The 23,186-nt window shown below is 41.5% G+C and overlaps 2 protein-coding genes across 2 annotated transcripts in view; one reads left to right on the top strand and one right to left on the bottom strand.

Annotated features, from left to right (window-relative positions):
* Positions 1–23,186, top strand: part of Ctl2 (Choline transporter-like 2) — a 90,152-nt gene that overhangs the window by 11,935 nt on the left and 55,031 nt on the right. The window contains exon 2 of the mRNA XM_065227117.1: positions 9,608–9,668. Within this exon, the coding sequence (XP_065083189.1) occupies positions 9,638–9,668 (31 nt within the window). The 5' untranslated portion in view covers positions 9,608–9,637. The remainder of the gene's footprint in view (positions 1–9,607; positions 9,669–23,186) is intronic.
* LOC135704533 (uncharacterized) lies at positions 19,624–21,887 on the bottom strand. The gene is made up of 2 exons (XM_065226015.1): positions 20,725–21,887; positions 19,624–20,663 (listed from the first exon to the last, which is right to left on the bottom strand). The coding sequence occupies exons 1-2, from the start codon at positions 20,807–20,809 to the stop codon at positions 19,624–19,626; spliced, it is 1,125 nt and encodes a 374-aa protein (XP_065082087.1). The 5' UTR covers positions 20,810–21,887.

The following is a 23,186-nucleotide window of genomic DNA, read 5'->3' on the forward strand; positions in this document are numbered from 1 at the left end:
GCAGAGATGCTCAAAGCTGACCCCATGCTATCCGCACAAATGTTGCATCTACTATTCTGTAATATCTGGGACACCGCGACATTTCCGGCCGACTGGATGCAGGGCATCTTAGTGAAGGTCCCAAAGAAGGGGGATCTGACTGTGTGCGAGAATTGGCGAGGCATCATGTTACTGTGTATTGTTCTCAAAGTTCTGTGCAAAGTTATCCTGAATCGGATACAGGAGAAGATCGACGCGACTCTCCGACGGCAGCAGGCAGGATTCCGTGCCGGAAGATCTTGTGTGGACCATATTGTCACGCTCCGCATCATCCTAGAGCAGGTCAATGAATTCCAATAGTCCCTTTATTTGGTATTCATTGACTACGAAAAAGCTTTCGACCGTCTCAATCACGAGAATCTGTGGGGCGCCCTGAGACGCAAGGGAGTCCCGGATAAAATCGTCAACCTCATCGAATCGCAGTATGAGGCTTTCACGTGCAGAGTTCTGCATAACGGAGCCTTGTCCGACCCTATCCGGATAGTCGCTGGTGTGAGACAAGGATGTATACTATCACCGCTACTGTTTCTCATCGTAATCGACGAGATCATGGTAGGTGCAATTGACCGTGTACCGAACCGTGGGCTGCTTTGGCAACCTATCACCATGGAGCATCTCAACGACTTCGATTTGGCTGATGATGTTGCTCTACTAGCACAACGGCGCTCTGATATGCAGAGTAAGCTCAATGACCTAGCCGAACGCTCCTCTGCGGCGGGTCTCACCATCAACGTCAACAAGACCAAATCGTTGGATATCAACACGGGCAACCCTTCCAACTTAACGGTAGTGGGGCAAGCAGTGGAGAAGGTCGAAAGTTTCCAATATCTTGGCAGCCAAATAGCGTCGGACGGCGGGACCAAGAGTGACATAGGTGCACGAATCAAGAAGGCTAGGGCTGCCTTTGCGAGTTTACGAAACTTATGGAGATCCAACCAGATAAGTCAACGCACCAAAATCCGAATTTTCAACTCGAACGTGAAATCTGTGTTGTTATACGCCAGCGAGACGTGGTGTGTATCAGCGGAGAACACTCAAAAGCTGCAGGTCTTCACCAACCGATGCCTGCGGTATATAATTCGTGCCTGGTGGCCTCACAACTGGATCTCGAATGCCGAGCTCCATCGTCGATGTCATCAGAAGCCGATAGCAACAGAAATTCGAGAGCGAAAGTGGAGGTGGGTCGGCCACACACTTCGACGGGGCGGAAACGAAATCTGCAAACAAGCGCTGGATTGAAATCCGGCAGGACATCGAAGCAGAGGCAGACCCAGGGGCTCATGGCGGCGGAGCCTTAATAAGGAAATTAAGCAAGTCGATAGGAATCTGACCTGGGCCCAGGTCAAGGCAAAAGCGAGCAGCCGCCCAGGATGGAAGTCTTTCACGTTGGCCCTTTGCACCGCTGGTGGTGCACAGGACCCTTAAGTAAGTAAGTAAGTTTCGATGCCTGTACCATTTTTGCATTGGTATAATTGTGTGGCAAGTCCAATCATACTTCTATGCCCAGGGAAGTCGAGAAATTTTCCAACCCGAAAAATTCCTAGACCGGACCGGGAATTGAACCCAGCCTCCTTGGTCTTGCTTTGTAGCTGCGCCTTTACCGACTTAGCTAAGAGAGGCCCCGGGGGAGCGCCGCCTCGAGCACGCCAAATGACTGATCGATCGCGACCTTCTCCGATTTGCATGAAACTTTACCTAATTGTTTGCTATGGTCAATCATTCACATTTGAGCTAAAATTCGCAAAACATTCCAAAATGGTGTATTCGATATTTTTATTAATTATTTCGTTGGACATTTGTTCTAAAGTATCAACATTTGAAATTCTATGTACCTCGGTAGAACTGTACCAGGGGGGCAACTTCAAAATCGTCTTCAGAACTTTGTTCTGAATGCTTTGAAGTGCTTTTTCCCTGGTAGTGCAACAACTAGTCCATATTGGGACAGCACAAAGCATGGCCGGTCTAAAAAGTTTATAAGAGGATACAAACATTTTATATATTTGTTAGATTTGGCATGAATGCCCTCAATGTGATCTTCAAAAATTAATTTTTGGTCAAGTACTAATCCAAGATATTTCACTTGGTTTGACCAGGGAATTGGAACTCCATTCATGGTGACTATGTGAGTACAGTGCTTTCCCAATTTTGTCAGCCCCTTCTCATCAAAAAAAAAATCGGGAAAAAATGTCCCATTATATTTTTGATCAAAAATATTACAGAATAAAGAAAGAAAACTCTTCTATTTGCCTAGTGCAGCTCCACTAAAGCCCATTCCTTACTCTCTCTCTCCTCTGTCTGGATCCCCCCGGGAGCACGGTGAAGCGACTACTTCGAGGGCTAGGCGCCTAATACATAGGTGACACAGTAGGAAGAAGTGTTAGTTTGTTTACTAAAATGAACTATGCCCATTTTGTTATGGCAAGTGTTGCTATATGAAATGCTCATCGTGTTTATTAGCGAAATTCACATCAAAGATTGAATAATTGCGTAGAAAATCAGTTTGGCACGGCATTTGTGACCAGCATACACCTTCCGGTCGTATGAAACAGGTCAAAAACTGTTCAAATCCGCCCATACAATTTTTGTTTTGAATTTCTGTATGGCAAAATAGTGTACTTTTCGTGAATATTTACGGCAAAGAACTCACCAACACTGGGAGACCGTGAGTTCCTGCCCACCTGTTATAAAAACATCTCGCTTCGAGGGAACTGTGCTCATGCACTTCTCATACTCTCAGTGCTAGCTGGTGTCGAGATGTTTTTATGGGCGGATTTGAACAGTTTTTGACCTGTTTCATACGACCCGAAGGTGTGTATGCTGGTTACAAATGCCGTGTCAAACTGATTTCCTTCGCAATTAATCAATCTTTGATGTGAATTTCGCTAATAAACACGAGGAGCATTTCTTATAGCAAAACTTACCATAACAAAATGGGCGATTCATTTTAGTAAACAAACTAACACTTCTTCCGACTGTGGCACCTCTCTTACTCGCCTAGGGCTTGGAGCGAGATGTTTTTAAGACAGGTGGGCAGGAACTCACGGTCTCCCATTGTTGGTGAGATCTTTGCCGTTAATGTTCACGAAAAGTTCACTATTTTGCCATACAGAAATTTTTATCTGCGGATTTGGACAGTTTTTGACCTGTTTCATACGATCGGAAGGTGTATGCTGGTTACAAATGCCGTGTCAAACTGATTTCCTTCGCAATTAATCAATCTTTGATGCAACACAATAGTTGGGTAAAGAAGAATTGCATTATAACACACGATCGACTGGAAATGCTCTCGCAACGTGGGGCTTTACGTAGTGATGAAAACGTCGCTAGAACTATTCCACAGCCGCAGTCAGTTTATGAGCAAAAGAAGGACGCACATTTTTTGCCTGTAGACTTGGAGACATACTTCAAGTCTCCGCGTACATCGTACGGGTTAGGAAAAAGATGTGTGTCTAACTTTAAAAACTGTCGCATTAATGGCCCTTCGCTCATTTTCAACTTCTATTCAATTTTCATACTGCCGTACTCTAACGGAACTATCCACCTACTCTCTTCTGAAGATCATTCTCTAGCTAATAAATTATCACACTAAAGCTTCATGTTAGCATTTCCAACCAACTCTGAAAATTGCTAACTTCGCGTATGAAGTAACATAAAAACACTTTGAATGCAATCTTTGATGTGAATTTCGCTAATAAACACGAGGAGCACTTCTTATAGCAAAACTTACCATAACAAAATGGGCGGTTCATTTTAATAAACAAACTAACACTTCTTCCTACTGTGTCACCTATGTATTAGACGCCTAGAGCTGGTGTTGCTAGATCTCCATTCCAAGTACCTTCCTCTGGACACATTTCATCGACGAAATACTTCACGTTAAGGACAGGCATCTCCACTGTCGCACTGTCTCGCACCTTGGACAGTCAAAGACCACCACCGGCGCTTCATCCACGTTGAGACACTGCGAACCCCTCTAACACTGCATGTCCGAACCGATGCAGGTATTTCCTGAGGCAGCCGTGGCCAGACAGGAACTCCTTGAGGTGGTGGTTGACTTCTCCGTGTTTTATGTTCACCTAGGTCGAAAGAATCGGTAATAACCGATGTGTCCATCTACCGCTATCTACCGTGTTCCCCTCCTATTGCCACTTTGTCAAAGACTCCGCTTTCACCACTTCCCGTACTCTACCGGCTTCTCTCCGACTGTAGCATTCGCAATTCTCCGCCGGTTGATGCAGATAGGGATCATTCAGGCGATAGCGCATACTGCTTCCGATGAGATGGTTATGTATGCATTCACGACTCGCATGGCCATGAGCCGAAACGTACTACTCAGTTTCCTTTGGGTGTGCTTCGTTTCCAGTGCTGCAAACCAGGCTGGACCTCCATTCTAGCTATTGTGTTGATGGCCTTCGAAGCATTCTCACAGACATATTCGACGTGGCTGGTGAAGTTTAGTCGGTCATCGATCATCACTCCCAATTATTTCAACACGTGCTTCGAGGCAAAGGCGTGTGTTGGACCAAGGATGGAGCTTTGTGGACCTCCCGCTGTGATCCTAATCGATCTCTGTCCCATGTCTGTCTCGCAGACCAGAACCAGATTCTGGAAGTAGCTTCTCAGAATCCTGCACAGGTAGTCAAGGACCCTCATTCTATGCAGCGCTTTGACAATGTGGCTTTCCAGCTGCGCTGTTGAACGCATTCCTGACATCGATCGTTATCACGGCGCTATATCGATCTCCTCTTCGCTTATGTTTGGATATATCTATATAAATATATGTGCAAATATTATTAGTTGAGTTTTGGAAGCGTTGAGAGAAATCTTCCATTTTTGTAAATAAGAAGAGAAAATATCTAAACTTTTCTGCAGTATGCTGGAAATAACACGAAGACTTCTTCCTTTAGCGGAAACGCCTGTGTCATAAGCGAACAAAGCTTTGTGGCAACCCTGAGGCAAATCAGGGAGGTCCGAAGTGAAAATGTTATACAATATAGGCCCAAGAATGCTACCCTGAGGAACTCCGGCTCTAACAGGTAGTCGATTAGATTTGGAATTTTGATAATTTACCTGCAGAGTTCTCTCAGTTAAATGATTTTGACAATCAAACCTTCATGTCAAACACTGTCGAATGCTTTTTTCTATGTCTAGAAGAGCAACTCCAGTTGAGCAGCCTTCACATTTTTTTGAACGAGTAGTTGAATGCCCGTGAAGAAATCCAAACCATTCATCTGCAAAAATTGAGATCGTATTGATGTGAAGCATCATTCTATTTAAAATTATCTTTTCAAAAAGTTTACTTATAGAAGAAAGCAAACTTAATGGACGGTAGCTAGAAGCTTCAGCTGGATTTTTATCAGGCTTCGAAATTGGAACAACTTTAGCATTTTTCCATTTATCAGGAAAGTATGCCAAATGAAAACATCTGTTAAAAATTTTACCAAGAAAGTCAAGGTACTCTCATTGGCGTAGCTAATGGGGATGCCAGGACCCCTCCATAATTATTTAGGCCCCCCTCCAGATAAATTGTCTAGCTACGCCACTGGGTACTCTCTGGGAGGTTTTTGGTGAGGACATAAACTGAAATTATGTGACCTCTCGAATTGCTTAGCAAGTTTCTGTGCTTTTTCTGAATTTGTGATCAAAATTTTACCACCTCCTTTAATCAATCGCTGGAATAGGCTTTTGAGATTTTTTTTCATAATTTTTGTGATTTTCTAAAAGGGTTTGGAAACTCTCGGGTCTAATTTCGAAACATTATTTTCAAAAGTTTTGTTCCTAAGGGCAGAAAATCGATTTTAATTTGTTTTTTGCAAATCCTGTCAGCTAAATTTTATAGCAGGATCGCGTGTTCTTTGATTTTGTCTCCTACGGACATTTTTCAGACGGATCAAGAGCTGAAGATCGTCGTCTATTATAAATTAATCGAATTTAACCTCGCATGTTGGTACTGAGGCAGCTCTTGCTTCTATTATAGAAGTAGCCAGATATTCGAGAGCATAATTAACATCATTTTTGGTTTGCAAAGGCATGTTTGGATCAAAGCTATATTCCATAAATGTTCGATATTGCTCCCAATCAGATCTATGATAATTGAAAGAAGAGCTGTTGGGATTAGAAATTATTTCTTGGGATATTTCAAAAGTTACTGGAAGGTGATCAGAACCGAAGTCAGCATGGGTAACCAATTGGCTACAAAGTTGACATGAATCAGTTAAGACCAAATCAATAGTTGAGGGATTTATTGCTGAAGAAAGGCATGTTGGACTGTTTGGATATTGAATAGTGTAATAACCTGCAGAACAATCATCAAACAGAATATTACCATTGGGATTGCTTTGAACATTATTCCATGAGCGGGTATTTTGCATTAAATTCACCAATAATGAAGAATTTAGACCTGTGACGGGTGAGTAAGTGAGAAAATTATTTTGCTGGCCTACGCATTGAAATGGCAAATAGGCAGTTATAAACCTAAGTTGTCCAAATTTGGTTTCGACAGAGACTCCCAAAGTTTCAAAAACTTTGGTTTCTAGCGAAGAAGATTTTTGATGTGGGGCGGGGGCGACCCAGGCGTAGTGGTTAACATCCATACCTCTCACGCTAAAGTCACGAGTTCAAATATCACCCCCGGACAAGATTTGATGTTTGATAAATGCCCCTAATTTGGGCCCATACATAAATTCGGCAATCGACTAAATTTTCAATAGCGACCAAAAATATCCATTAGTACCGTCCCAATGACGCGTTCATCTAGATAAAATTGATAAATAGCAGATTTTTAGCGATTTACCCAATCTTAGATCCAATAGCCATTTCCCCTTATTAGGTTTATTTGGATAAGTGTGGAAGAAGTTAGAGCTATTTAAGAAAAACTAGATTTCCTAAAAAAAAAAACATATTGTCATGAAATACAAGGCTCATCTGTAGTCATAATAAAGATCTTAATTTTTTTAATTTTACTAAAATCCGCCGACTATAAAAAAAGGAAAATCGATCGTTTTACTGAAATTACTCAAACTTCATACAAACTTTGCCAATAAAGTCCAAAGCTATTTTGATAAACCAATAGATAGTTCTTCAACTACTAGCAAAGATTTCAAAAATCTATCTACTCACAGTCTTTCAAAAAATTCCCATTTAGGTGTACGCTCAATTTTGAGATACACTGTAGATCCACACGGCAAGAGAATACGATGCGGACTCAGACAAACTTGTTGTTTTTCGGAAACGATACTGAGACCATGTGCCTACCGACTTGAGTCTAGTCTCCTTACGCTCCTGATTTAAAACAATTTTTAACATTCAATTCTTCAAGTATATCATCTATTCCTCGCATCTATGTCTCGCGAAAACGTCACTAACCGACTGCTGCCACCACGGCCTACTACGGCAGCTAATAATCAATTTTCAATTTTCAAAAACGTTCACATGGTTTTGATTTATTTTTACACGTAAATTGAACCGAGTCACAACACGTATCTTCCAACCCAGATGTGGATGGGAAAAACCTCGCCCGCGAACCAAACTCCTACCGATTGATAGCATGAGTGTCTTGTCGGTTTACGTCATCATCATGGCTTCTCTAGGTGTTCTCTCTCTCTCAAGTGGTTTGGATACTTTTTCCTTTTATCAGTGATCGTCCAAATGAAGCAAAAATCAGTGTGAGTCATCATTCCAGCAATCGAGATCGGTTCAAGCGGATAGGGATAGGATTGATTTACAATTTGGTTGCCATGTTTGAGTGCCCTTAGCGATGTGGACATTACATTGCTTTGCAAACACATTCATTGGCGTAGATCCGATCAGGTCAGTTGCGTTGAATCAACATCATTTTTACCATCAGACGAGAGGTCTATGACCGGTCACCATAACTGCACACAGCAAGCAACTGTGCGTGCGTTCAGTCGCCGATGATCAAAGAGTGCTTTGTACGCTTAGCTTACCATATCCAATATGATCGTCTCGTAACCCGGCACAGGCTGCTGCTCGTTCGAGTATTCTCGCATAACTTTTCAAATAGACCAATCTGCATTGATCGATTCTCTTCATCGAGACTCTCTCTTACGTCAGGCCATGTAGAAAAATTAGAAGGAAATGTGAATGCAGCCTAGTTATTGACGAAAGAGAGAATCGAAAAGCGACGCGAGTATTTATCATTTTTCCACCACAACCGACTGATTGAACTTTTTGTTTGAGTGATACACAGCCAATGAGAGTAACTCTACATTGAGTCGTATTTGACTCAAAATCACAAAAAAGTGGAGTTACTCATTGAATGAGTAAAATTTTCCCCGATTTTCCAGGGAAAACTACTTCAGCCAACCGGGAAATGTTAGATGCTTTTACAGATTTGTATGCAAACTATGCAGAACTTGCAATGTTTCGCGACGTGAACAAATTCTGTAATGCGGTCACCGGAAGGTTTTTAAAATAGTATTGTAATTTTTATGCTTGGTTATTTTTCGAACTAAGTATGTTTCCCCAAATGCATTGCGTCTAGAAATTCATCTCGTGAAGGTTTTATACAAAAATATGCATTGCTTAAAAAAGTTCCTTGTACGCTGCAGTCTATTGCAAGAACTTCCATTACATTTGTTGTATGGAATATATGCAGAATTACATTGCATGTAAGAGACATTTATTTTGCGTGTTGAATAAGAAAAAAAATCTAGCAATAATTCACTCCATCTACAAGGCCGTCGAAAGTAAGTAAGAATTGTTTACTAAGTTTCGTAAAAAGTGGAGTTACTCATAGTAGCTCAACTTTTTAGGAAACTGAGTAAAATTTGTATGGGAAAAAAGAGAGTGAGTCAACTTGTTTTAGTATATTATTTAGTATATTCCAAGACTGATTAAAATTTTGATTGTTATTCATCATTGAGTAACCCCACTTTTAGCAATTTCGAGTTGAATTCGGCGCAGTTACTGAGTTACTCTCTTCGGCCATGCACTATCAGTAAATAGACACTCAAGAATGGAAGGAAAATGTATCTCACACTGACAAGTGTGACACATAATATCATTCGAAATCATGGTTATGCAGAATGCATGCTTTTTCAATGGTTAACCTACTTTATAGGACAAAATGATGAAGATTTCCGGAATTGCTAACCAAATTAGAGGTTACTAAGCACACATTGCCATGCATCCCCTTCTATTTTAATGTTTCAACATAGGCAAACGTTTCAGAACATCTTAAACTCCAACCGTACAACAGCAACCAGCGAATTACAAGCTCACTCTTATCACAAACCTGTTGGCAGCTATCATTCATTGCAGTTGTTGTAGTCTACAGCAACAGTAACAATGTCAAATAGGAACCTATTGAGAGTAATGTTCGGAGGGTTTGATTGCTTTGGCACTACAACCTGAACGATGTTGGCTGGAATCTGAGATAGAGATACCGCGAATGCAGTAGTTTCGTTATCAAACTGAGCAGAGAACTCTGTGAAAGGCAAGGTGCTACCCTCTGCTCAGTTGCGGTACGATCTTAAATCGTGCATGTTGTGTGGGGTTTAAGTTGTAGTAATAGATTGTTTTCTTGTTTTTTTCATTTTTCACGCAGGAAACGGCGCATATGCCACAACAGTAGACTATGGCCAGACATGACAGTGGTGAAGGTTATGGTGAGTAAAAATCTTCATTAAATTAGTTGATTCGACTGAAATATGTGAAATATGAACATCTCGTTTTGTTGAATTTTAAGTGTCACTTCACTGTGAATACGAAATTAAGTGACAACTATTCACTGACGGTTAACTGATTCCTATTCGATTCACCCGGGAATCACTTCACCGTGCATGACCACTTATCACTTCACTTCGTTTTCACCGTGAAGTGGCACTAATAATACAGCCATTCCATAGCAAAACGATATAGTGGTTCTCAGAATTTCGTAAAAATTAGTAGTTTGGTCCTTATCGCAAACTACTAGACTTGTTTTTTTTTTTTATTTTATCATTGGGATGACCATTTCCATGTTAGGAAGGTCAAAAAAAATTTCAAAAATTCATAACTTTTAACACTGGGATTTTAAACGCAATGTTCCTGATTGATGAGCAAAGCCGCGATTTGAAATCGACTATAATCTCCACGGGAGAGAACTACAAACCAAAATTGTATCTGATCATCAGTCACCTACCGCTTCAAGAGAAGAGCGAAAGACTGCCCTTTACGTTTACGCCTTTATCCGTTAATTGGCGTTGACGGCACCGTCGAAAAATTTGCTTTCCAGCAAATATCGACAGTTTCTTATGGGAACTTTCGGTGGAGTGAAAGGATAGTACAAAGTCCGCCATGTTTCACAGTCTGACATTTGCTTATGAATTTTCTCATAGGAGTACAGAGCTACAGAGTCGCCGTCAACGCCAATTCTATGAAAAGAATTATTATCATTATTTAGCTTTATTTAGGAGGCTTTCAGCCTTAGGCTGGTTCGCCTCCACTATGAAAAGAACAGCTTTTGTAAACAATGACTTCTACCGATGATTTCTGGGAATTTAAGGCACGTCTACGCAGACCAACCTAACCATCGGATAGGGGAAGTCTTTCCCTACCCGATGAGGATGTTGGTTTGCGTGAGCAAGCCATAAATTTCTTGAAATTATCAAGAGAAGTCATTTTTTACAAAAACTGTTTGGCCCTAATTCCAGCTCTATCTAGAAATCCAAGGCGGTACCGAGTAAACTCGGGCACTGAGTGAGTGCCGCTCGAGTTTCAGGTGGCTTAAATCACTGAGTGACTGAGTAAATGGTTGCGTGAGATTTTACTGGTTATTCTGTACGGATACGGAGACACGACAAAAAGAGGGAAAGAGAGCTTTTTTTTATCTCTGCCTGCCGCAGTCAGCGTTCTGTTTCATGGGTGAAGCTTATTGCTGTTATTCTTACTGATGCTGTTTTGCATATCACAACAGATTATTTCATATTTCTTTTTCAGTTTTAAAAATGATTGTTATCGGTACTTACCGAAATTAATCATTTCAACAGTCTCATTCTCATCCATGCACTGTGCGTTTATGGCAGAACTAATCTCAATGACTGAGAGAGAGACAGTCTGGTTAGAAGAACACATTCTCAGCATTTGTCTGTTCTCCAGCTGAGTTGAGTCGGAATATTTTTTTTTATTGCCTCTGTCCTATTCGTAGTGAGAGCCTGGTAGGAAAATGAACATTGTGAGTTGTATCTCTCAAATACTGGTACTGAGTGTTCATTGATCCGAATGTTTGCAACATTGTTTTAAAGATGATGATATCAAATGAAAAGTAATTAAAAATGCTTCTTTTTTTCTCTTGATTGATTCATAGCGATTGTAACATGGTCACGACGCATGGTAGTCTAATCGCATGAGAGCAAACCTTGGTAGCTTAAAAAAATATAACACAAAACAAAAAAAAACTAAATTAAAGATTATATTTCTCCTTCTCATTATTCAAAGTTGTAGTAAGTACTATTTTTACCAGGAAGTTCTCGTAGACTTGAAATGAGGGGGTCGGATGATTCCAGGAGCCGATTCAAGAGATCTGTGTTCGTTGCAGTTCTGGAGAATTAACGAGTATGATCTATCCTGTAGCGCTAGATGTCTGAGTTTCGGCACTCCTGGGCATCTTCGGACAATTGTTAGACCGGAACAAGAAACGACGATATTATTTGTGATCCATGCAGCAAAATTTTATGAACAGATACTGGTAGGTAATATCACGGACAGTTGTCAATCAATCTTTTCGCTGTTTGATAGCAATATTCTTGAAACCTGTTACACAGCAAAAAATAATTTTGATATCACGTCAAAGTGGATGCACTACAATCATGTTGAAATTATGGTGTAATATTACTTGCTAAAAAGGACAAAATTATCATTAATACAATGCATGAACTGACATTACGCTGCTTTTACTGCATTTGTTTATTTATGTGGTCATAAAAATTACATGAAATTTTCGACATGATTGTAGTGCATCCACTTTGATGTGATATCAAAATTATTTTTTGCTGTGTAGTGTCGATCTCTAATCCCGATAAAAGTGCTTCTAGAATTTATTTGCATGTGTATAATAGTGAATCATCTACGCCTGTAATTGACGCTGACTATTGCCGTCGTTAGACGGTCCGGCTTCACCCGAACGACGTTTGTCTACAATTAGACCCATTGCAATTCGGAATCGTTCCTGAATACCCTTTTTCCTTTGCATTATTTTTGCGTGATCGGCTTTCCATTTGCACTTCCAAGCGATAAGATACATGAAGAAGCGTAGCGTCAATAAACAAAACTTGAAAACATCTTCATTTACTGTCTGTCGAGACACTGACAGACAAAAGCAAAGCCTACTTCTTAAGCTCAACCAGTGTTGCCATGATATTTAAAAGCTTATCGGTATCAAAGGTTTTAAAAAATCGGTATTCGTTTTTGAAAGCAACAGTTTTAACTTTTGGACAATGATCGAAAAATTCCGGAAGAAAACTCCGGGGAATGTTTGAAAATCCAGAGAAAGAAGAAAGAAGTTTTCCTGGAGGAAATTTGAGAAAAGTTCTGAGACAAGTCGGAAAAACATCCGCGGAATTTCTGAGACATAAATTGAGAAACTTCTGGCGAAAATAAAAAAAAAAAAACTTTCAGAAAATCGGATTTCACATTCAAAGGAAGGCAGAAAAGTTTCGGAAATTGGAAGTAAATTCCAGAAGTAGCCATTTCCAGGGGAAGCCAGAAGAAGCTCGGAAAATTTTCCAATAGAAGTAAAAAAAAAAACCAACTGGACAAAATTCCAGAACTAGGTGAAAGAAATTTCTGGAAGAAGTTTAATTTAACTTCCAGGAGAAGACGGAAGAAACTTCCTGGAGACACAGGCAGAAAAATCCTAAAGTATATTGGAAAAAAAAAATTCTGGAGAAATTCGGAAGCTATAGCGCTTACGGAATAGTCGAAAGAAACAAGGAGATAATTCCGGAAGAAAGAGCTCCTGTGGGATGTTCTAATGATCCAGAAATTTTCCAAATAGTCATAAACATCCTTGAAGACCCCGCAATGTCCCTGAAGTTTTTAGGAATTCCTGAAATGTACTTAGGGATTTTTGCTGTTTTGGAGTACTCTGATCATTTTTACTTGGAACTTCCCTAATTACAATGAGACTACCGGAATATCTATAATCAACTTTGAAGGTCTCTAGACTTTCTTGAAGATTACGAAATTTCTAAAGCGCGCAAGTTTCTTAAATTTATTGTAACATCAGCATTGAAGTTCTCTGATCTTCTCGATTTTTCTAATTTTTAAAAGTTATCGACACTGTCATTAATAAGCACGGAACTTCCCATAAAATGTTCTCACAATGTGCTAATGTTCATGTAACTTCCCTTACGTTTCTTAAATTTGCATCAACCCCTCGGATCATTGCTGAAGTTTTCGGAAATTGCCTGAGTTTCTCGGAACTCCTTTAAAATTTCAGCGATTTCCTTGAAATTTATTGATCTGTTCTGATGTTCTCGGAGCTTCCTAAAGTTCTCTCAATTCTCCTAAAACTAATGGAACTGTCCTGAAAACCATTAAATTTTCCAGAAGTTCTTTGGACTTGTTAAGTATCCAAAAAAAATATGATGTATCCTTAAGTTCACTGGAGTTCGCTTAACCGGGTTTTAGAATTTTAACAGAAGTTTTTGAAGAATTCTTTAATTTATCGAAGCTTACTAAAAAATCTGAACTTTTCCGAAGTTTCAGAACTTCCTAAAAGTTCCTGCAGCTAGTTTGGATCTGCAATCATCCCTGAAGTTCCGGGAAAGTTGAAAAAAAAAAAAACTGGCGAGATAAGATGGAAGAATCATTCGAGCGAAGGCTGAAGATGCTTCCAAAGGAAGTCGAAATAAGTTTCCGAGACGTCAAAGCCAGGCGCAAGGCCCTCCGCGCAGCCAAACGTCTACCGCAGGGCCACCCTGATAAAGAAAAGGCCATCGAAGTGTACCACTCCGCAAGGAACCAGTGTCGGCAAACCATCCGGGATGCCAAAAAGGCCAGCTGGGAAAGCTTCCTAGATGAGATAAATGCCAACCAATCTGCGTCCGAGATCTGGCAAAGGATCAACGCTATCCGGGGAAGCAGGCGAGCCCGGGGCTTCACCCTCCGAGGACCAAACGGAATAACCCGAGATCCGGAGGAAATTGCCAACCTCCTTGGCGATTATTTCGAATCGCTGTCCAGCCTGGGAAACTACGACGAGGGTTTCCGAAACCGCAACTCCGTCTCCACCTCCAGCATCAACAATTTCCAAATCCCCGACGACGGAAACGACCTCACCATCAACAGGCCTTTCACAATGGAAGAGCTGGGCTTCGCCCTCAGAAAGGCCAAGGGCAAATCCGCCGGGCCGGATGAGGTCGGATACCCGATGATAAGGAACCTTCCACCCACTCAAAAGGCGACCCTCCTCGAACTGTTCAACCTGGAAACACAGTCTAATCGTACCCATTCCGAAAAACCCCGGACCGGCATTACTGCCTAAGGACTTCCGACCGATCTCCCTGACCAGCTGTTGCAGCAAAATTATGGAGCGCTTGGTTAACCGAAGACTGACGGGCTTCCTCGAAGGGAACAGCCTGTTGGACCACCGGCAACACGCTTTTCGACCTGGCCACGGAACCGGCACCTATTTTAATAGCCTCGGCCAGATCGTCCAGGAGGCACTCCGTAAGGACCAACACGTAGAGTTGACCTCCCTGGATCTGGCTAAGGCTTACAACAGGGCATGGACACCACAAGTCCTACACCAACTGTCCAAATGGGGTCTTGGAGGAAATATTCTCTACTTCCTGAGGAATTACCTACAGGACAGGACATTCCAGGTGACCATCGGTAATCATCGATCCAATACCAGGCGAGAGGAGACTGGAGTTCCACAGGGCTCCGTAATTGCTGTCACCATCTTCTTGGTGGCAATGAACGGAATCTTTGTGGGACTGCCAAAGAAAATATACATCCTGGTGTATGCGGACGAGCAAGATCCTAGTAGTCGGGAAAACTCTAAAAGCAATGAAGGTAAAATTGCAGGCGGCGGTCTCTGCGGTTGGTAGATGGGCCGCCAAGACAGGCTTTGCGATATCAGCCGAGAAAAGCTCGGTTTCCCATGTCTGCCGGCATGGTCACCGGCCACTACCGACCCCGATTAGGATCGACAAGCAGGCAATCCCCAGGAGGAAATCCATCTCCATACTAGGAGTCACGATTGACCGAAACTTCCGGTTCGGCCCCCACCTCAACGAGGTCAAGGTCAACTGTCGAACAAGACTAAACATCCTTCGCTCCCTATCCGGTCCACACAAGGTGAACAACCGAGGTATTGTGATGAACACCGCCAGATCCATCGTCCACAGCCGACTGACATATGGAATCGAACTTCTATGCGCGTCCAGCGACTCCATCATCTCCCGTCTTGCACCGATATACAACCAGGCTACTCGGATTGCAGCCGGTCTACTGCCATCAACACCAGCCGACGCCGCATGCATTGAGACCGGAACACTACCGTTCCGGTTTTTCATTGCGGAGTCGGTTTGTACGAGAGCCGTGGGACTCGACGAGCAACTCAGCGGAGACGGAGATTTCTATCTCCTCTCGGAGGGGAAACGAATTCTCCAAGAGACCGCCCACCAGGAGCTCCCTCCGGTGTCTAAACTCCACTGGGTCGGAGCCAGGGAGTGGGATGCCCCCCCCCCCATCCGATCAGATAGAACCATGGCCAACCGATTCAGAGCAGGGGACAACTCGGCGGAAATGAGAACCTGCCTCACCGAGCGACTGAGAACGATGTACCATAACCACCAACTCCGATACACCGACGGATCGAAGGCTAGGGACCGAGTAGGTTTTGGAGTAACTGATGGCCGAACATCCCATTTCTGGAAACTCCCGGACCAATGCTCGGTCTTCTCAGCAGAAGCAGCAGCCCTACATTACGCGGCCTCCCTACCATCCTCCTCCCCTCTATGCATACTCACGGACTCCGCCAGCGCTCTGGCTGCATTGGAATCTTCCACTGCACGCCACCCGTGGATTCAGGCCATCCAGAAGCACACACAACCCGGCACCACCTTCATGTGGATACCGGGCCACTGCGGAATCGCCGGTAACATTGAAGCCGACCACCTCGCGGCCACCGGACGAAGCGGCCGTCTTGCCCACAAGTCGGTCCCCAGACAAGACCTGAAAGTCTGGATAAAATCTACCATCAGGTCAGCATGGGGCAACGAATGGAACAGCAACCAAGAGCTTTTCATTAGAAAGGTCAAAGGGGAAACGGCCCCATGGACGGACACCAAAAGTTACGCGGAAAAGAGAATACTCTCCAGACTTTGAACCGGTCACACCCGGATTACTCACAACATGCGAAGTAGCAGCGGTGGAGGCTTCCGGAGGAGATGCGACGCGTGCCGAACAACGATGACGGTTGAGCACATCCTTATCAACTGCCCGTGTTTCCACGGATCACGGGAGTTGTACGGTCTGGCCGACAACATTCGGGACGTCCTCCAAAACGACCCGGTAGCGGAAATCCAACTCATCTGCTTTACGAAGGAAGCAGGAATCTACAAAAATATTTAAAATACGATATTGACAGCAGGCCCGGCAACCCTGCCGGCAGCGGCTGCCAGGGTCACCTGGCAGTTTCTGCCGGTAGGGCTCTACCGGGGTCCTGAATTTAGTCACTATAACACGAAAAATACTATTTTGATAGCAGGCCCGGCAACCCCTGCCGGTAGCAGCTGCCAGGTTCACCTGGCAGCCTCTGCCGGTGGGGCTCTACCGGGGTCCTTTAGACAGCCTTTGAAATGAAAATTTGACAGCTAGCTGAGACAGGAAACATAAGTTTCAAAAACCAAAACTCTGTACATTCTAAAAACTCTGTAAACCCCCTTTTCCCCTAGGAATACCCCCCTCTGGGGTATTCGGAGACGAGCCAGCCAACGGCTGAAAGTCTCCTTAATAAAGATATAAAAAAAAAGGAGAGGAATCAGAATTATCAGAAAGAGCTATCGACTGTTTATCGATTCATGGGTAGCCAAAAACGGTGAGAAAACTGAAACATTAATCGAAAGATTATCCATTAGATATTTTTGAAGATGATTTTTTAGAATTTGAAAGGCCTAAACATTTGAGTTATTCGAAAATATACAAGTCTTTCACAATAATTTTCTCCGAAATTCGAGCGCCAGCCGACAATAATCATTTTGATTATTTAAAAAAAAGTCGGTATAAATCGGTATAAAACATCAAAAATCAGTATTCTGAGGAACCTTATCTGTATATCGGTATCTAGTTCGGAAATCGGTATAAATAACGATAAATCGGTATATCTGGCAACGCTGAGCTCAACTGAAGGAACCTGGTTCAGTGGTTCACTCTTTTTCGAAATCACACACACATGCAAACGCAACATGGTGTCCATAAAGGCTTGCACGGTTGACATAACCTCACAAAATTTGACATCCGCTGCGGGCAATGTTTACGTTTCAGTGTTTGTTAAAATTGGCTTCCAGAGTGCAGTAAAAATTTGAATCGGATTACTCTTCATGATAAAATTTCTTTAAATTCACCATCAAAATGTAAGTAATCTAAGATACCAATAAAATAAAACAAGAATTAATCATTTCTTCACTCAGATGCTACGATTATCTGACCTCAAGCCGGTATCCAAGCTCTCGGAATACGCCAAGAATCTTCCTCGAAGGTACCCAGACGTTTTCCAACGCTACCTGGACAAAATTAAAGTGATCGGATTCCAAGATCCGTATACGATAAAATTTCGAACCAGCAAACTTCCAACAACTGTGCGGACGGGTAGCGTAATTGACTACCTGATTAATTTCCGATCACCTTACACAGGTGAATACATGAAAAACAGCCGCAGTCTTGAAGGTTTTAAAAAATTTGAAGGAGGATTCATCCACTCGGTATGCGGGTTGGTTGTTGGAAATTTCCACGTCGTAGTGGGAAAGGTTATGATTGTGAAAGCTGTTTCACTGCAAACCATAATAACGTTTAATTTTTCAGGTATTCCATTCAATGCGACTCAACGATGCTATGTTAAGTCCTTGGGTCATCGTGGACAAAGACGGTAATGTTGTATCGGCGCACTGCACCTGCATCGCTGGGAATAGCGAAACTTGTTCCCATGTAAGCGCGCTGCTTTACTATTTAGCAAATCATCACGCGTTATCGAACAATCGCAAGGTATCTTGGTAGTAGTTTAGCAGTAACATCGTTTAATTTTAAACTCAAAAACAGATTGACGATTAAGACTTTAAATACAGATGTAGAAGCATTAGCATGTTAATAAATATGCATTCACAATTATTTCTTTTCTAGATAACCGTTACAGATGAACCCGCTTACTGGAAACAGCCTCCTAAGAAAGTTCGCGAAGATTTGTTTAAATCAGTAAAAGAAACGGACTACGGAACATCAATCACTAGATTTTATGATATGCCCACCATAAGCAAAGCGAAGTTTCATGATTTTTTGGTAGAACTGAAAGAGGCAAATACTGAATCTGTAGTTTTGAACCGCATATGTGATGGTGTTAATATCACATGTAAACGTTGTGAGGAGAACGAAGTTCCTCACCTTTTTTTCACCAACTCTTCTATTTTTCTACAAACCAACTATGATGTACGCCATGAAAGAAGGACACTTGACGAACTACGACAAATTGGAAGGCAAATAGTTTTAAAACTATCGGAAGATGTTGTAACGGACATAGAAATGCGCACTCGTCACCAGAGGGAGTCGGATCTATGGCGCTGGTTGAGAATTGGGAGAATTACTGCCTCAGTTATGAAGGAAGCAGTCAATACTTCCAACGTTGCACCTCCCCCTAAAAAAACGTTGATCAAAAAGATATGCCACCCGTACCTATCAATGATTGACTCACCTGCTTTGGCTTATGGTCGACGCAATGAAGTGCATGCGAGGCGCAAGCTGGAAAAGTTACTGAAGGATCACCAAGGCCTTGTCATATCGGATTCAGGATTGTTTATTTCGTCTACAAAACCTTTCCTGGCAGCCTCACCAGATGTAAAAGGATCATGCAAATGCTGTGGAAAGTTTGTCGTGGAATTGAAGTGTCCATACCGATTGGACTCAAGAAGCCTTCTTGATGAACAGCTTTGCATAAAAGATCTGTGTAACAAACCAAACAGTTTCGTCAACATCAATTCAGATGATTCAATTAGTATGGCTACGACACACCAGTACTATTATCAGCTTCAGGCACAGATTTTCCTTTCAAATTCAGATTTTGGATTGTTCATGATCTGGAGTAAGAAAGAAAGTGTTCTCATCAGGGTTGAAAGAGATTTGGAATTGTGGAAACATTGCGTAGATCGGAGTCAATTATTCTTCTACAATATTATTCTGCCTGAGTTGCTTGGAAATTATTTCGTAAAAGAGGAGCTGTTGGCAAAATTAACTGATACTAATGCCATACAAAAACGGAATACATGAATGATTCTTGGGAATATAATTAAAGCGTTACTCTACGATTAAGGTGAGATGATTATCGATTTGACTACAATAAATTTCGCAATATTTTTTATTTCAGTTTCAATCACTTACAATCGACTTGTTGAAAGAAAATAAAATACACGCAAGGCGTGTAATTAGATCAACAGTGTTACAGTTATTTTCGGAACGTCTCAGAGAATTTACTTGAATTGTCCCATTTAGAAAAGTGTACTTTGCTTTGATTCGTCCAATCATTCTTTCCACGTGAACTCTTAATGATGTGATCTGTCTATCACGTTCAATGTTCAATGGGTTCATTTGAACGTTTTTCCGTAGAAAAGTGGGTATATTCAGCGTTGCTCCTCTTGATTCTATAAGATCTGCGATATCGAAACCTTTATCAGCTAATATAACATCATCCGGCTCGATAAGTTCTAAGAATCCTGACGATACAGTAATAAATCTGTCCGAGCAACGTCCCACGTATGCGTTGGAGACAAAAGCCACGCTACCATCTGCTGCCATTACTATCAAAAACTTTGTTGTAGACGACATTTTATACGCGCTATGGTGCGCGTTTGCTGCTTTTGGGATACCAGGTCGCTCGGTGCGAACTTCGAAGCAATCCATCACCAACACCCTCCTGTTCCCATAGTAACGCTTGAAGGCCTGCGGAGTATGCCGTATGATTATTTCCTTTGGCGGAGGTTCAAGAACGTATTGTAAACAATCATGCATAACTTTTACAGTTCGATGAAAATATTTAGATGCTGTGTTCACACATATAGCGTAATCATCAGCCAGATCAATGAATGGTGTGTTTCTCCGTAGCTTTCTTAATGTCATCACGAATATTTCTTCTTTAGTCAATTCGCAAGAGGCTTGGAATAAATAAGGCTTCACAAAGCCATATATTTTTTTCAGTACGGCATAGGAGCTTATTCCTGTATATCGGTTACATTTTTCGTCATCTTTCAGCCAGGCCAACCCTTTCTGGTACTTATTCAATTCCGCAGAGAGGTAATTGATGCGTTCATACTGTCGTTGGAGTTCTTGGCGGTAGTGCGGTATTAGCATACAATTTCCGCAGGCTTGCTTCTCGGGCACGATTGTGTTGGGATCTTGGTTTTCACCAGTTGCTGTAATACGAACAATTCACTGCAATTAAATATTTCAATTAATTTACAAATGACTGCTTACCATTTGAAGCTGTTATTTTTTCGTCGCTAATCCTCCTTTGTTTAGGGGAACTATGCACCGCTCTAATTTGATGCCCACACTCCATGAGATCTTCAGCAAACTCATAATACTTCACAATATCGTCATCACCTAACGATGTTTGTGTAGATGACCCTTTTTTATACGAAGCTACAGAAAAATAAAAATACCTTGTAAGCAGACCAATTCGAAGATCATTCTATTTTTTTCTAGCAGCAGCATAAGGCCGTCACTATTAACATATACTGTTTAGGAGTATACAACAAAAGAAATTACAATTACAATAAATAAGGGAAAGGATTTACCATCTGCATGCGGTCGTTTGATGCCTCTTATATTGGAAACCTGACCGTTACGTCGATTCTCTTGGACAGGATGAACCATAGGACAATCAACAACGCTTGACACTGAGCCTACACGGCTACTGCCTTCTCCCGAACTCACTTTTGCAGCGCAATGCTTTTCTGATATCGTAGATGGACCAGTTTTTTCCAAATCATCTGTATTGTAGAGTATCTCTTCCTTAACTCTTATTTTTGGGTCCTCCACTATGTCAACACTGTTGTTGGTGCTAGAGGCAGAAATCGCATCTAACCTAGTTCTGGAAGTAGAACTTTCTGATAAGATGGCCGCATCACAAACACTGGACTCTGAGGTGCTTTTATCCTTGGTCTGTTGAGTGGAGTTGTTGATGGCTTGTAAATTATGCAGAGGCAGGTTCAATGATGGTACCCAGTCCACATTGGAACTATCGGTGAGGTTTGCAGCAGCACCTAAGTTGAATCAAGAAATGATTAAAATTTCAGCGGCTGTTGTAATTTCTTCATTTATAGCATACCTGACACAAAATGCAAATTACAAATATATTTGTCTTTAGGGTTGAATAATTGTCGAAATTCCAGAACAGAAATCCAGCACCTCAAACGTTCTTCGATCAGAGCTTTTGGTAATCGGGGTTTCAAGCATGGAAATCGAAAAAAACGCGAGTTTATGGTTAAATGCGTGGATTTACAACCCGGCACTACGCACTTCTTTGTCATTTTTCTCGAAATACTTCGCGAAATCACTGGACAAATTAAAATCGACCGTATTTGTTTAGCCGGAGGCAAAGCGGTGAAAAAATTTTTGACATCCGCTGCGGTCAATGTTTGTAAACATTGCCCGCAAGTTTTTTTTATTTCTTCAGGCGGTGACGTCACCGTGCAAGCCTTAATGCCCATGCAATTTTACGAATTCTTGGATGAAGCGCGGACATAAGCTTACACGGTAAGAAAAAAGTACCCAAAATTGAGTTCCTTTCACTCATCACGTGGCTTCCGTGGGGCTAGGTAAAATTAAGTTAAATAAGAAAACTCAATTTTGAGTAATCCTGAAGTTGACAAAAAACTAATAAAACGGAGCAGACTGGAACCGAACCATGGACGTTGAGATTTCAGGGCCCGTGTGTTGACCACTCGTCTATCAACGCTTGTGAAAATGAAATGGTTAAAGGCGCATAAGAGCAACCTCAATGAAAATAAACTTATATTTGAGTTCATTTATTATTACTCAATAGATGAGTAAATTTTAACCAACGCCGCTTTTCTGATTCACTCAACGGCGGACCTTAAATGATAGAACCCAACGTTGAGTTTTTTTTAACTTAATTTTGAGTATTTTTTCTTACCGTGTACCTTGTCACCACCTTCTTTAGTGTCAATTTGATTCAACGACAACCCCTAAGATAATCACGTTCGCCGAAAATGAAGGATTATCCTTTAATTTGGAAATGTCTATGATTAAAGATTTATTATGACCTTTGTTAATCGTATTTTTATATAGCGGTGGAGGTTTTCAATTACCAATTTGTATATTTTCGAAGCTCTTCAAGATTGAATTACTGCAAAAAGGTTGTATGACGAACGTATTGAGAACCATTTGAAACCCGTATTTAAGCTACAATGAAAATTATTTGGTAACAATAAAAACCTTTTTCAAGGCATATTGCCTAGCCGCTTGCTGAACCCACTAGAAAAATCTTCAATCAATATAGAAAAAAATTCAAAAATACCATCCGATCTTAACAATATAATTGAAATCGAGAAGAAAAATTAATTAATCTTCAGATTGATCATTAAGCGCAGCCGATATATGTTTTATGATTATCAGTGGCGTTTCCTTAACCTCAATCTACCCGTGCACTAACCCTCAAAACATAAACAATAATCCAAATATTGCTTGCAATGGATAGATATCGAGGAAACTAGAAGATTAAGTGTATTTTTCAACCGATTCGAGTATGAATATGGCATTACATCTGGTTTTGAAAGTTGGTGCACAGGTTAAAAGTGAGGTTACGGACGCAACTGATGATTATCGTATTTCAAATATCTGCTCATTCCTAAATTGACCAAAATAAAGTTATATCCATGGAAATACACATTGAAAACGAAGTTTGTAAAAAT

The sequence above is a fragment of the Ochlerotatus camptorhynchus genome, unplaced genomic scaffold (assembly GCF_037179485.1).
Source record: "Ochlerotatus camptorhynchus isolate MF236.1 unplaced genomic scaffold, CSIRO-AGI_Acam_v1.1 ptg000022l, whole genome shotgun sequence".
Lineage (NCBI taxonomy): Eukaryota > Metazoa > Arthropoda > Insecta > Diptera > Culicidae > Ochlerotatus > Ochlerotatus camptorhynchus.

Bases quoted from the DNA above. Each gene is read 5' to 3' on its own strand.
- LOC135704533 (XM_065226015.1), bottom strand. From the start codon at position 20,809: ATGGAGTGTGGGCATCAAATTAGAGCGGTGCATAGTTCCCCTAAACAA. The intron at 20,664-20,724 runs GTAAGCAGTCAT...TTCGTATTACAG, and splicing joins AAAAATAACAGCTTCAAATG to CAACTGGTGAAAACCAAGAT.